We start from the raw sequence: 13,954 nt of genomic DNA, 5'->3' as shown, positions 1-13,954 counted from the left end.
TGTTATGTTGTTATGTCGGCTGCATTGCCCATGGGATGCTTTTGTTACACATCCGCTTGCAATGAACAGTTTGCTCAGGTCGTGAAAAGGATTCCTGAAAGAGCCGGAAAATTAAAAGCAAACAAACAAACAGGAAAATGACAGAATCCTACACCTGTGAAGCCTTGTGACCCATTCCTGTCACAGAGCAACACCTTAAAATATCTGAGAGAGTAGGTGTTCTTCTTAGTTGGGATGGCCAAGGAAGGACATTTAGTTTTGCCCAAATATGTCCTAAAAGTTTCCTCCTCTTGAGATTGCTCTGTTCTCTCTGACTTCTTTCAGTATCTTTATAATAACAGACAGCTGCTATTCACTTAACACAATCTCCTTTGCCAGTTTTTATAAATTAACCTACCTTTTCACTGGGAAATAAGTTAGGAGGAGTCTGTAAGTTTCCGTTTTTTTTCCTATGGCCTTTTCATAGGGTCATCACCGGGAAGATTCTGAATTCATAATACACGGTTATTTTGCCTTCTTGGTTTCTTATCAGCCCCCAAGAGTATGTGTGTGGATAACCACAGAGAAATTCTGAATTCTTGGAGTTTTCCATCAATGCGACGGCAGTCCACACGCCTGCCCAGAGCCTGACCGTGGTGACTGGGCCGAAAGGTGATGCCGTGTGTTCGTTGTGTGGTCAGTACGTGGTTGTTGAGGGACTTTTCCTTCCCAGTAACCCCCACATTGAGTACAGACCACAGACTTTCACGATTCTTTTATTGTTACTTTGTAACACAGCCTTCAGGCCAAGGTGGCAATGACTTCTATGTATTTTTTGTTTTTTCCTGCTTCGTTTCCCGGAGGATGAGAGACATTGGGGAAAGGCTTGATTTAGGACTCATAGTTAAAAATGATGTATGATCACTGTCTCTTCATGTTTTGTTTTAGAATTTTTACTTTTTTTGAATACATAATGTAGTACATGTTACCCCCACCCCCCCGCAACCCTGAAATGCAGAAGGTCCACAGTACAAGGCTCCTCTCCCACCCTGTGTCCTTGCCCTACCCGGTGACCATCCCTGGCAGGGACCAGTATCAGTAGTTTAGTCTGTATCCTGTCAGAAATAATTTCAGCATGGACATGTTTTTTTTCCTCTTTTTATACAAATCCTTGTACACCATGAATACTGTTTTTCACTTTACTTTTATCACAAAACAGTTTATCTTGGAGACATTTCCAAACTTTCTCATTTTTATGGCAATTGTGTAGAACTTTCATAATTTATTAACTGGTCCCCTATTGATAAGCACTAAACTTAGCATCAGTATAAACATTCCTGTAGTGAAGACCCGTATACACATGTGACTTTGTATTTCCTTAATTCTATAAATATTTACTAAGTACTACTCTGTGCTATGCAGTGTTCTAAATTCTGGAAACATAGCAGTGAACTTACAGACCCCAGTCTCAGAGAGCTTGCATTCAAATTGGGAACACAGCAAACAAATAAGGAAACAGATAGGGTTAAGGGAGGTAAGGGTTGAGATGAAAATGCAAGGATCTCCACGAACAGAGGAAAGGTAGGTTCTGGCTTGATGAGCGGAGATCGCTGCCTCACTTAACCACCATCCACACAAACGCCCGAGACCCACACGGTAGCAGGATGCAGGGGGCTTGTGACCCACGAATGAGATTGTTGGGGACTCAGAGCAAAATGTTATTCCCACTGTCTGTCTAGGGCAGAGAATGAGTTCTGTTAATCTTTGTTTTTCCCATCTCATACCCAAAGCCAGTGTTTTTCAACCTTTCCTCTTATTATTGCTACTTGCAAACTCCCACCCCAAGGAGCTTTTTAAAAGATAGTCTTTTCCTAATAACTTTCTCCGTGAAATTTTAATACCACAGATATTCTCTATATCAGTTTACATACTGTGACCCTTCGGAAAGCCACAAACCATTGTCATTAATCATATTTATTATTATTAATTAAATATTATAGCTACTATATAATTATATTATCAATAATTATCTAATAATGTAATTATAAATTATGTATTATATATTACTGTTATTAGTTAAATATAATGTTTGGCTATTACTGATAATTAAATATTAATGCTATTGATATTATTTTCACCCCACACCCTAAGAACCGGTGCCCTCGACCTCCCAGAACGTAGGCTGTGCGTCACGGCCCTCTCACTGCTGGCCGGCCTGCCAGGCCCGGCTGTTTCTCTGCATGGGTGGTGGTGAGATTGCAAAGATGGAATGTCTTGGTTGGAATCTCTTTGTCTTTGAAATAAAAAAGAAAGAGACGGATGGTTGTTTCTGACCCGAGCCCCCTGGTGGTGTGCATTGGGAAAGTGTCCTCGTGCGTCACATTGGTTGTCAGGGAGGGCACATCGGTGGAGTGACTTGGAGCTGCAGGAAGCCTCGGATGAGAAGCACGGGACAGGGCTAGGGAGGAGTTCGGGGCTGGAGGGAAGGTCTCCCCGCCCTGCCCCTCTGCTCCCACATTGCCTTATTCGTGTTTAACATCCCGTAGCATTTTTAAGGTAGTAAACGCTTCCCAGGTGTCAGGGAGCCACCAGCACTGTCCCCGTGCATTAACTCGCTGCGTCTTCACAGCAGCCACCCACGACAGGTTCTAGTAGCCTCGCTTTAGAGCTCTGGTTCAGAGGGTCACGCACAGAGCCTGTGAGTGTCAGCGTTGCTTCCTCTCACGCCACCTTCTCCCTCTCTGCCTAACCTCATCGTGCGGTGGAGCTGGTGGCGTACTGGCTGCGTCTGCCCCTGGGTCGCCGGCTCTCTGTAGGCAGGCCGTGTGGTATACATCAGCGCACCCCCGTCCCAGGCCCTGGCGTAGCGGGTGTCACAGAGCAGGTACTTCGTAAAGGAGCGATGGAAGGGTGGCTGGACGGGTGGACGGCCTGATAAACGAATGCGCTCACACATGAGTAAAATTCCCTCTCGAACGAGGGGCCCCGCCAGCCTCTCCATCTGTAACCGGTGCTGCGGGTCCCCGCGGTCTCGGTTCCACGCTGCTGAAACTGGTCTCGCCAAGATGCCAGGGCTCCCCCTGAAGCCGGACTGTATAGCGCTTCTCAGCCCTTGTTTTCCTGACTCTTTCCACACTGGCCCGTCCCTCCCTTGGTTTCCCTGCCACCCTGCTCCCCAGCTGGGTACGTTCCTTCCCCCTCTCTCTGTAGGCTGGTCTTCGCACCTCCCTAAAATCAAGGAGACCCAGGCCACGGCCCCGGAACAGTGAAAAAAACCCCTACTCCAGCCGTAGGTTGCACTTCCTAAATAGCTTTCTTCTTCACGGAACTTGGCACCGAGGATACAACTGCGAGCGGGACCATCGAGGTCTCTGCCCTCGTTTCACCGAGCTTGTGTGTGAGTGGGGTGGCCGTGCTCAGTCAGCATCGGCTGGTTTTGCTGTTCCACGTGCACCTTCTTTTTCTAACCGTCTCCCATCTTTGTTTGCTTTTCAGCTCCAGGGCCTGAGCCATAATGTGATCTTCACCTTGGATTCCTTGTTGAAAGGAGACCTAAAGGGAGTCAAAGGAGTGAGTGTTGAGAAATTTGATTTTCAGTTTAGCTTGAAAGGGTTGCCTTCCTTCTCTTCTAAGATCCCAGTGGTACTCATGTCTGAAAGGCACTCTGAACGTTTTCAGCATAAAAAATGCTGTTGGAAAGTGATCATTAGAAAAAACCACACCACTTCACATAGCGCTATTGCCCGAGAGACAAGATGAGACACTCAGGAAGACCGGGGCGGCGGGGGGCGTCTTCGCTGAGTCTGGGCTCCCCACTGGAGGACCCGTGGACCCACCTCTCAGAACCACTGGGTCCTGCCTCATCGTGGTGACCGGGAACGCACACCGTCCCACTCTCTTAGCTTCTCGGGTGTAATAAGTCGTGTGATGTGCCTGAAAGTGTCCTGTGTGAAGTTTCGAGTGTCCTGTAAAGGAGAGCATTTCTGCTAAGATGTTACTGGAAGATTATACACCTTTAAGCAAAAGTACTTTCAACCTCAGTTTTATTTTCTCTTTTTTAAGGATCTCAAGAAGCCATTTGACAAAGCTTGGAAAGATTATGAGACAAAGTTGTAAGTGTTTTTTTGTTTGGTTGCTTGGTTTATTTGTTGTGAGTATTCTCAGAAAAAGAATCACTACAAGAAGGACAGAGCCCTGAACTAATAGCTTTGGGACAAAACACTGTTGAGTCCATCCTCATAAGGGCTGAGAGGCTGGGTGTTCTGACCTGATTAGAAGTGCTGACACCTCCCGTGCTAGTTGTCTGGAGCGAGATGTACTTTCACTCTCGGGTATTTGGGCATCCATGGCTGATACTAACTGTCAAGTTGTAGGTCTGTGACTGTTGCAGCTTTTCTTTCATTATAGTTAGCACATAACTGTAGACCATTTACACATTTCAGGATAGCACGGCAACTGGGCAGCACAAATAATACCCAGTGTTTGTGACATCTGTCTGCCCACCAGGGCCTGTGCAGAGTGCTTTACCCGCATGACCTCCTCACAGCAACCCTCTCAGTGTGCACCTTGCACTGTCTGCTTATGGCTTAGGAAACTGAAGCTTAGAAAGGCTGAGGGACCTGCAGAAGGTCCTAAGGCTAATAAATGTCGGGCTGGTGTCTCCTCCGGTCTGTGTAACCCCAGAGCCGGAGCCGTGTGGCGTGACGGCAGTCAGAGGCCTGCATGCTGGGGTTATCATGCGGGATGAGGGGGAGGCCGCACGTGAGGTCTTGTTGTGGGCCTGGCTCATCCTCGTGCAGTACCGGTCCTACCACATCCCTTTGTGATTATTGCTCTGAGGCATTTGTAACCAGGCTGTGGAGTGGGGTAGGAGGAGAAATGTATTTAAAAACATTTAATAAAAGTCTCAGCTATAAACTTGGATAAGTACAAACATGAGAGAATAAAAGCATTTCCGTAGGCAGCAATAACAGCAGAGTGAAAACACAAGCCAAAGAAAAACAAATTCAGCAGTAAGTTATGCCCGCCCGTCATGTTTCTTCTCAAGAGTCTGTAGCTTCCTGCTTTCTTCCCACCCACACCAGTGGAGAGAGAGCTGAGGTTTATTCTCCTTCTGGTAAAATCCCTGCCTTCACACCCGTTTAACCTCCAAGGTGGTGTGATGAAAAGAGTTGCTTAGGTATGGCACGAGGGTATTACAGTGAATCCCAGCCAGGTTTGTAGGTTTTGCATTGGGTTGATGGCTTGATTTTCCACTGTGTTCGTATGTGGACAAGGATATTGGCTTTCTTTGGGGTTTGATATCCTACCCCACAATTTAAAAGAAGGCTTGAAGGCTAAATCAGTCTTTGCTTTCACAACTAGAAATTATAGGCTCTTTCTGAAATTAGAAGTCTGCTTTCAAGTTTAATGGATTTTTAGAAAAAGGGCTGTGACCCCTGGTATTAATACCGAAGTATCATCTGTCATGGCCGAGCGTTAGCCTTGGGTACCATGGGTTTAATGTGGACCCTCCCTCTTATTTCCCTGGTTGCCTCCCAACTGAAGAACGTTTTCACAGCATTCCAAATTATAGATGAGGAGTCCTTCTAAATCCTCATTTTGTACAATCCAGTGCCAGGTGGTTGAATGATTAAAACGTTACTGGGGTATGAAAACAGCCTAAGTTTAGAGAAATATTGGAAATTACTTTTGACTAATTTCCGTGCATGCCTACAAAGACCCAGTATGTACTTTGTCTTGAATTAACTCTTAAATCTCAATCTATTGGTAATCAAGATATGCCTCAGGCCTCCAACCTTCTGATTCTTTTTCATCGTAAGGTGCCTTGCTCTAGAAAAAGTAAACTGTCCAAATTACTTGATGCCAACCAAAATATAAGAGAATTTATGTGCATCCATTCGTGTGTGAGATCAGAGTTAAAATGTAGGAAGTCGCCTCGGTGAAGATCCATGCAAAGTGTCGGTTCTCTCTGAACTTAGATTTTCACTTTTGATCGGTGCTATCCGTTTACGAGTTCCTGCCTCCTAACTCTGGTAATTAAGAAATAATCAAGTGGCTCCCATTGAAGGAAAGACACGAGTGTGGAGTTTTTGTTTTTAATGATGGCACTTGCTTTCATCACAGTACAAAAATTGAGAAGGAGAAAAGGGAGCACGCCAAACAGCACGGGATGATCCGCACAGAGATCACCGGAGCTGAGATCGCTGAAGAAATGGAGAAGGAGAGGCGCCTCTTTCAGCTCCAAATGTGCGAAGTAAGAGCAGACTTTTCAGCCCTTTGCCTGGAATTTGATTAACTGTCATTCTTCCTGCTAGTCAGCAGTCTTTATGCTTAAATGCAGGCTGTGTTTGATGATTAGAGGAGGGGACTGTTTCTCAAGGACTCTAATCTCCGCTTTTCTCCAAGCCTTTTGGGATCCGCCGTTTCACTGTTGTCTCATATTTTGAGCCTGGGTCCTATGGGGCTCTTTAAGCCAAAACAGGATTCTTTGGTGAGAACTTTACTATTGCTTGTGAGTGAGTGTGGAAAAACAGTTTTGGTGAGGGGTAACACTGGTGAATATTAAGTTTTACTGCTACAGATGTACAGCATGTTGCTTTTTTTTTTTAACCATGTGTCCAAGTTTGAATGAAAACTTGAAGTAGTGATTAAAGTCTGAGCTCATGAAAAAAACAAATGCAACAAAAAGCATGTTGCCTTAGACTTAGAGCAGTGGTTCTCAAACAGGGTTCCCATCGGCATTCCTTGACCTAGAGACCAACCCATTCTGATGCTGAGTAATGGCACTCCTTTTGCAGTTTTCAGAAGATATTAAAGGGGGTAGAGTTTTCTCAGTTTCAAGTTTTTCTTCCCTAATTTTTTTTTCTTTATTTCTCCCCCCCCACACCCCCACTGATTATTACCCTTTGCCTCCTTGAACTTGTCTGTTTGTGAACACTTCCATGCAGTAAAACAAGTGAACAAGAAACAAACAATATCAACAGAAAATCTTGGCCAGTTGTGAAAATCAGAGCCAGCAGTGTTTAGTGCATAAACTAATAATGCATTATTATTATTATTATTTTTCACTTTTTAGTAGCAGAAGTGCTTTCCAACTCACGTCTTTGGTCTGGAAGTTTTAGTATCTTACAAGCATATCCCTTAAAGAGAATGCCATTTGTCTTTCAGTCCATCTTGCAGGTTTTGACCACGTGAACTATGGGTTTGAGATCCACTGCACACCGGGGGGAGATCATCAGTTATACCAGAATGTTTTGCTGTGCTTGATTTCTGCTTGTCTAGTAAACTAATCTTAAGCATCTATAAAATGCTAACACGCTGATCCGTTTGCTTGGTACACTTGTGACTGTGTCAAATCAGCATTCCCTAAATTAAGCTCACACCGTCTGGCTGCAGCTGAGCCTCGGTAACTCACACGGATTAACGACTGGTAATCTGATCAACGCACAATTCTGTTTTATTTCCGCAGTATCTCATTAAAGTTAATGAAATCAAGACCAAAAAGGGTGTGGATCTGCTGCAGAATCTGATAAAGTATTATCACGCACAGTGCAAGTAAGTGGACTATTGCAGTCATGACTATTAGCCCAAGTAGCGTCCCCTTCTCTTCGTTGGTTTTCTTAATTCTTTCCTTTCTGGTCTTCATTTGGTCCCTGTATATAGTTGTATAATGACTGTCCACGGCCAAATGATAAGAAATGGTTTTGTCTTCCATCTTCAGCATTTTCTATAAATCATTAACTCAAATTAGTGTAACTGTTGGGCTCCCGTAAATGCTGTCTTACAAATGCTAACTTTGGCCTTGACAGCCTGTGGAGCTGTTGTCACAAATGTGCTTGACTGTCATTTTGTCACTAAAGAGGCCTTTCTAGGAACTCCCTCCCCCGCTTACTTGGCATTTTACCTATTATTGGGTCATTTGTACCACATATTCCTACTTGGCATTGTTTTTGTTTTGTTTTTTTTCATCATCCAAGTTAAGTGAAATTAAATACTTTGGACGTGAGCAATACTTGGTACTTATACTTGGATTCCTGTGTAGTTGCTGGTATATTTTGAGAGACATCCATTGATCTACACCGGCACCATTTTCGCTTATGTTGCAGGGCCACCTTTCCATTATGTTTGACATTCTGTGGCACCACATTTGCTAATTTTACTTCTTGCTCACTTACTGGGTTAGCTTTCATTGGTTTTATTGTAGAATTTTTGTCTGAAAATGTGCCTGTTACCATTCAAGTCTGTATTGAATCAGTGGAAGTTACAGAGAATAGAGTGCAAGGACTTTCCAAAGTGGTCCAGACAGCTCTCATAGTTATTTTTAAGTAGAATACTGTAAAGGTCATTAGGACTCGGTAAAATGCTTACTCTCCAAAAAGTTAAAATTTATAATTTCCTTTGGTCATCTCTCTTGCTCTTTTTGATAATGTTGATAGTATTGTATCCAGGAGGCTCTTCGTGGTGAATGGAAACATTCAAGGGGGCTATAGCATTCATGTGATGGGAGAAGCACCAGGCTTGACTCAGGCAGACAGACGAGTTCAAATCCTGGCTCTGCGGCCGGGTAACCATGTGACCTTTGTCAGGTGCATCTCTAAACCTCAGTCAGTATCCTCATCTGTCAGGTGGGGTTAAGATTCATAGTAGGGCTTCCCTGGTGGCGCAGTGGTTGAGAATCCGCCTGCCGATGCGGGAGACACGGGTTCGTGCCCCGGTCCGGGAAGATCCCACATGCCGCGGAGCAACTAAGCCCGTGAGCCATGGCCGCTGAGCCTGCGCATCCGGAGCCTGTGCTCCGCAACGGGAGAGGCCACAGCAGTGAGAGGCCCGCGTACCGCAAAAAAAAAAAAAAAAAAAAAAAAAGATTCATAGTAGACCCAGCTTGGGTTTTGCGAAGATGTGAGAATTAAGTGAGATAATGCATAGGGACTGCCTCACCCAGTGCCTGTGGGCACTGCATTGTGCCTGTTTGCTGCTGGGGTGGTTCTAAGGGGCACTAAAAATCATTCATTCACATATTTTACTATGCAGGATGGTTTCTCTTCAGGAAGATCAAACTTTTAATGATCAACTTGTCATTTACATAAATTTGATTTTACTCTTTTCCTCTTTTCAAAGTAAATTCCGCCTTGTACAAAACTTTCAGATATGTATAAAAGTAATTCTAGTGAAGTAGAAATAGTTGCACATTTGTAATTTTGCCTGTGGAAGCCTCATACTGAAGACCTGGACTAACCTTTGCCTTCGTAGTATAGCAGGGTGCTTAATGAAACTTTGAAATGTGTGGTGGTGGTCCCTGATTTTAGTTTAGGGTGGAATTTTTCATCTTTCATCAGTTTCAGTTTTCCTAGAAACAGATCATTCTTTGAACCTTTTACAGAAATAAGTGAATCTCTTTGTCTTCTCAATTACTACAACACTTGAGCAGCAAGTCTGATTTCACCTGATTTTAGAAATCTCTTTTGATTTCAAAATCTCTAAGTCATAGAGGAGGATTTAACCTACACAAACATGAGTTTTCAAAAAAAATAAGATGTTTTGTAAACTAGAGATATATAATTAGCCTTTGTCGGTAAAGGTGGGAAGAAGAGCATCCTCCCTTGATTCTTGGCTTTTTCCCTTTCTGTAATCATTTATTACTGTCTTAACAGAGGCCAGGTACTTTTCTAGTTTCTGGGGTTGAGAGGTGAAACAAGGCTTCTGCCCATGGGAGTTAACTGTCTGGTACAGGAAGTTAGGTCCATCAATAATCATAATGGGGCTGGAAAATGACTGATAACACAGCGCATCAAGAGAAGGAGAGATTTCTGGCCACGGGGACTACAGAGGGCTCCTTAAAGGAGGTTGTGGCACTTGGAATTGGACTTGGAGGATGGCTGGCATTTGGGCAGTGGAATCTGGTAGAAGCATCTACCCTAGGGCAGAGAAAGATCAGAAGGAAACCCTACACGCTGAGAACTTCCTTGCAGGGAGAGAGATTCAGAGACATCCAGTAGTAGAACTGGGTTAATGTAATTCAACCCCAGCTGCCCCAGGTTGAGCTGCAAGGATGCCATCACAGCGAGAAACCGGTGTACCTTTCTTTTGAGGACTACTCTTATTCTTTCCTACTTAAGTCAGTCTCTCCACACTCTTTATTAGATGTGTAGTGGACCCGTAAAACATACTCTACTTAGATTTTAAAAGAGGGCTTCCAAAAAAAACAAAAACAAAAAAAAATAAAAAAATAAAAGAGGGCTTCCCTGGTGGCGCAGTGGTTGAGAGTCCGCCTGCCGATGCAGGGGACACGGGTTCGTGCCCCGGTCTGGGAAGATCCCACATGCCGTGGAGCGGCTGGGCCCGTGAGCCGTGACTGCTGAGCCTGCACGTCCAGAGCCTGTGCTCCACAACGGGAGAGGCCACAACAGTGAGAGGCCCACATACCACAAAAAAAAAAAAAAAAAAATTAGATTTAAAAAGAGAAATTTCATATTCTGAGAACTTATTCCAGTTCCCAAAATGATTTTCAATACATAGTAGTCAGGTGGAGCTCAAGAATGAATTTGCTCCAGTAATCTCTCGTGTACTCGTAGTACCTCAGCGGGGATACAGATGCTACAGCGGAAAAATAGAGGGCGCAGGAAAGAAGAACTTTTGTCACCCGTTTCAGCTCACCCCACCAGTTACTCCTCACTTTCAAACATGAACATTGTCAGTAACATGCTGCTTTCAAAACAAACACATTATGCTACGGCTCACCCACTCCTTTTACCACTTGGTGAGTATCATTATGGTCTGCAGACTCGAGAGCACTTACAAACATTACTCTATCATCCTTCATCTTACAGAGAATAACAGCTAGCATTTATCAAGAGCAACCAGGAAATTGTAGCTCAGAAAAGATCAGTAACTTGCCCAAAGTCACAGTCATTCATTTAAAAGATGCTCAGTAAATATGTGTCAAAACAGACAAAACAGAAGAAACCAAGGAAAAAAAGAAAATGGACTTCGAAGGTAAAAGCTTCTGTGAGTGAAAGGACACTGTTAAGCAAGTGAGAGGACATCCCACAGAAGGGGAGAAAATATTTGCAAATCATTTATCTGATAAGTGTGTAGTGTCCAGAATATATAAAGAACTCTTACAGCTCAACAACAAAGAGATAAACAACTCAATTTAAAAACGGGCAAAGAATTCAAATAGCCATTTCTCCCAAAAAGATATACAAATGGCCAGAAAGCCCATGATTAAATGCTCTGCATCATTAGTCATTAGGGAAGTGCAAATCAAAACCAAAGTGTAATGCCACATCACACCCACTAGGAAGACCGTAATTAAAAACAGCAGTGGCGGAGCGGCGAGGCCAGTGGCACGACGGGGTGAGCCAGGGACTGCTTACTCCTGAGGTGGGCTACGGGGCAGCACGTTCCAGAGGTGGACGTCCACGTCAGATGTAGGAGGACAGCCTCGCTGAGCCACCAGGAGAGTCAGCTGTACCTGAGGGGATCTCAGCAGCGGCAGTCAGTACGTGCTGTGTTTCCAGGCAGAACTGAGACAGGCACTCTTAGCTGAGACACCAAGAGGGGGTTGCAGGGTTACTGGAACACCCAGGTAGCCGTTCCAAGAGAAGAAAAGAAAAAACAGCTGACAATGTAATGAAGCTGTTACCATGAAAAAAAGAAAACAGTAACATAACAGAAAATAAGTCTTGATGGAAAGTGGAGAGATTGGAACCCCCAGTACATTGCTGTAGAAATGTAAATGGGGGGCAACTACTTTGGAAAACAGTCTGTCAGTTCCTCAGAAAGTTTAAATGTAGAGTTATGTGTCCTAGCAGTTCCACTCCTAGATGTATACCCAAGATAACTGAAAACAAGTGTTTAATAAAAATGTGTTCGTGAATGCTTATAAGCAGAATTATCTACAATAGCCAAAATGTGGAAACACCCAAATATCCATCCACTGATGAATGGAGAAACAAAATATTGTGTAGCCATAAAACGGAATGAAGCGGAAACCATAAACAAGACGAAAAGACGACCCTCAGGATGGGAGAAAATATTTGCAAATGAAGCAAGTGACAAAGGTTTAATCTCCAGAATATACAAGCAGCTCATGCAGCTCAATATTAAAAAAACAACCCAATCCAAAAATGGGCAGAAGACCTAAATAGACTTTTCTCCAAAGTAGACATACAGATTGCCAACAAACACATGAAAAGATGCTGAACATCACTAATCATTAGAGAAATTCAAATCAAAACCACAGTGAAGTATCACCTCACACGGGTCAGAATGGCCACCATCAAAAAATATACAAACAGTAAATGCTGGAGAGGGTGTGGAGAAAAGGGAACCCTCCTGCGTTGTTGGTGGGAATTAAATTGATATAGTCACTATGGTGAACAGTACGGAAGTTCCTTAAGAAACTAAAAATAGAACTACCATATGACCCAGCAATCCCACTACTGGGCATATACGCTGAGAAAACTGTCATTCAAAATGATATATGCACCCCAACGTTCATTGCAGCTCTATTTACAATAGCCAGGACATGGAAGCAACCTAAGTGTCCATTGACAGATGAATGGATAAAGAAGATGTGGCACATATATACAGTGGAATATTACTCAGCCATAAAAAGGAACGAAACTGAGTTATTTGTAATGAGGTGGATGGACCTAGAGTCTGTCATAGAGAGTGAAGTTAGGTCAGAAAGAGAAAAATAAATAACTGTGTGCTAACGCACATACATGAAATCTAAAAAAAACGGTACTGATGAACCTAGTGGCACAGCAGGAATAAAGATGCAGACGTAGAGAACGGACTTGAGGACACAGCAGGGGAAGGGAAAGCTCGGACAAAGTGAGAGAGTGGCATGGACATGTATACGCTACCAAATGTAAAATAGCTAGCTAGTGGGAAGCAGCCGCATAGCACAGGGAGATCAGCTCGGTGCTTTGTGACCACCTAGAGGGGTGGGATAGGGAGGGTGGGAGGGAGACGCAAGAGGGAGGAGATATGGGGATGTGTGTATACGTATAGCTGATTCACTTTGTTGTACAGCAGAAACTAACACAACATTGAAAAGCAATTATACCCCAATAAAGATTTTTTTTTAGAAAGGGAATGAAGCATTGATACACGCTACAACGTGGATTAGCATTTAAAACATTATTCTAAACAACAGGGATATATCGTGTAACACAGGGAACTATATTCAATGTCTTGTAATAACCCATAATGGAAAAGAATATGAAAAAAGATTTTATATGTATATGTATAACTGAATCACTTTGCTCTACATGTGAAAGTAACACAATAAATAAATATAAATCAACTATACTTCAGTGTTTTTGTTGTTTTTTTTTTTTTTTTTTTTTTTTTTTTTGCGGTACGCGGGCCTCTCACTGTTGCGGCCTCTCCCGTTGCGGAGCACAGGCTCCGGACGCGCAGGCTCAGCGGCCATGGCTCACGGGCCCAGCCGCTCCGTGGCACATGGGATCTTCCCGCACCGGGGCACGAACCTGTGTCCCCTGCATTGGCAGGCAGGCTCTCAACCACTGCGCCAAAAGTTTTTCTAAGTGAAAGGAGCCAGAGCAAAAGATTACATATGGTATGATTTCATTTAAGTGAATGTCCAGAAGAGGCAAGTCCTTTGAGACAGAAAGCAGATTGTTGTTTGCTGGCAGAGAGAAGAAGAGCGAAATTAGGAGTCACTGCTAACGGGCACAATATATCTTTTTGGTCTGGTGGAAATGTCCTGGAATTAGACAGTGGTTGCACAACACAGTGCATATACTAAAAACTACTGAACTGTACACTTTAAAATGGTGAATTTTATGTTACATGAATTTTGTCTTTTTTTTAATGAAAAAAACAACAGAACAAAACAAAGATTCTTAGATTCTTAATTAGTACTTACACTACCCTTGTGCATTCACGTTTCTTAAATACCACAGGACATACACAGAATAGATCTGGGAGAAAATGTCCC

At 43.5% G+C, this 13,954-nt stretch overlaps 1 protein-coding gene and 1 pseudogene across 3 annotated transcripts in view; both read left to right on the top strand.

Annotated features, from left to right (window-relative positions):
- The window catches only part of ASAP1 (ArfGAP with SH3 domain, ankyrin repeat and PH domain 1), a 352,190-nt gene that overhangs the window by 251,319 nt on the left and 86,917 nt on the right, over nt 1–13,954 (top strand). For all 3 annotated transcript variants that reach the window (XM_059043152.2, XM_067017038.1, XM_059043147.2), the window contains 4 exons: nt 3,475–3,549; nt 4,042–4,091; nt 6,106–6,235; nt 7,451–7,536. In XM_059043152.2, the coding sequence (XP_058899135.1) occupies nt 3,475–3,549; nt 4,042–4,091; nt 6,106–6,235; nt 7,451–7,536 (341 nt within the window). The remainder of the gene's footprint in view (nt 1–3,474; nt 3,550–4,041; nt 4,092–6,105; nt 6,236–7,450; nt 7,537–13,954) is intronic.
- On the top strand, nt 10,518–11,573 carry LOC131744191 (SNRPN upstream reading frame protein-like; annotated as a pseudogene).

The sequence above is a fragment of the Kogia breviceps genome, chromosome 17 (genome assembly GCF_026419965.1).
Source record: "Kogia breviceps isolate mKogBre1 chromosome 17, mKogBre1 haplotype 1, whole genome shotgun sequence".
Classification (NCBI taxonomy): domain Eukaryota; kingdom Metazoa; phylum Chordata; class Mammalia; order Artiodactyla; family Physeteridae; genus Kogia; species Kogia breviceps.
The sequence above is the reverse complement of the archived record's forward strand: the minus strand, read 5'-3'. Positions and strand labels throughout refer to the sequence as shown.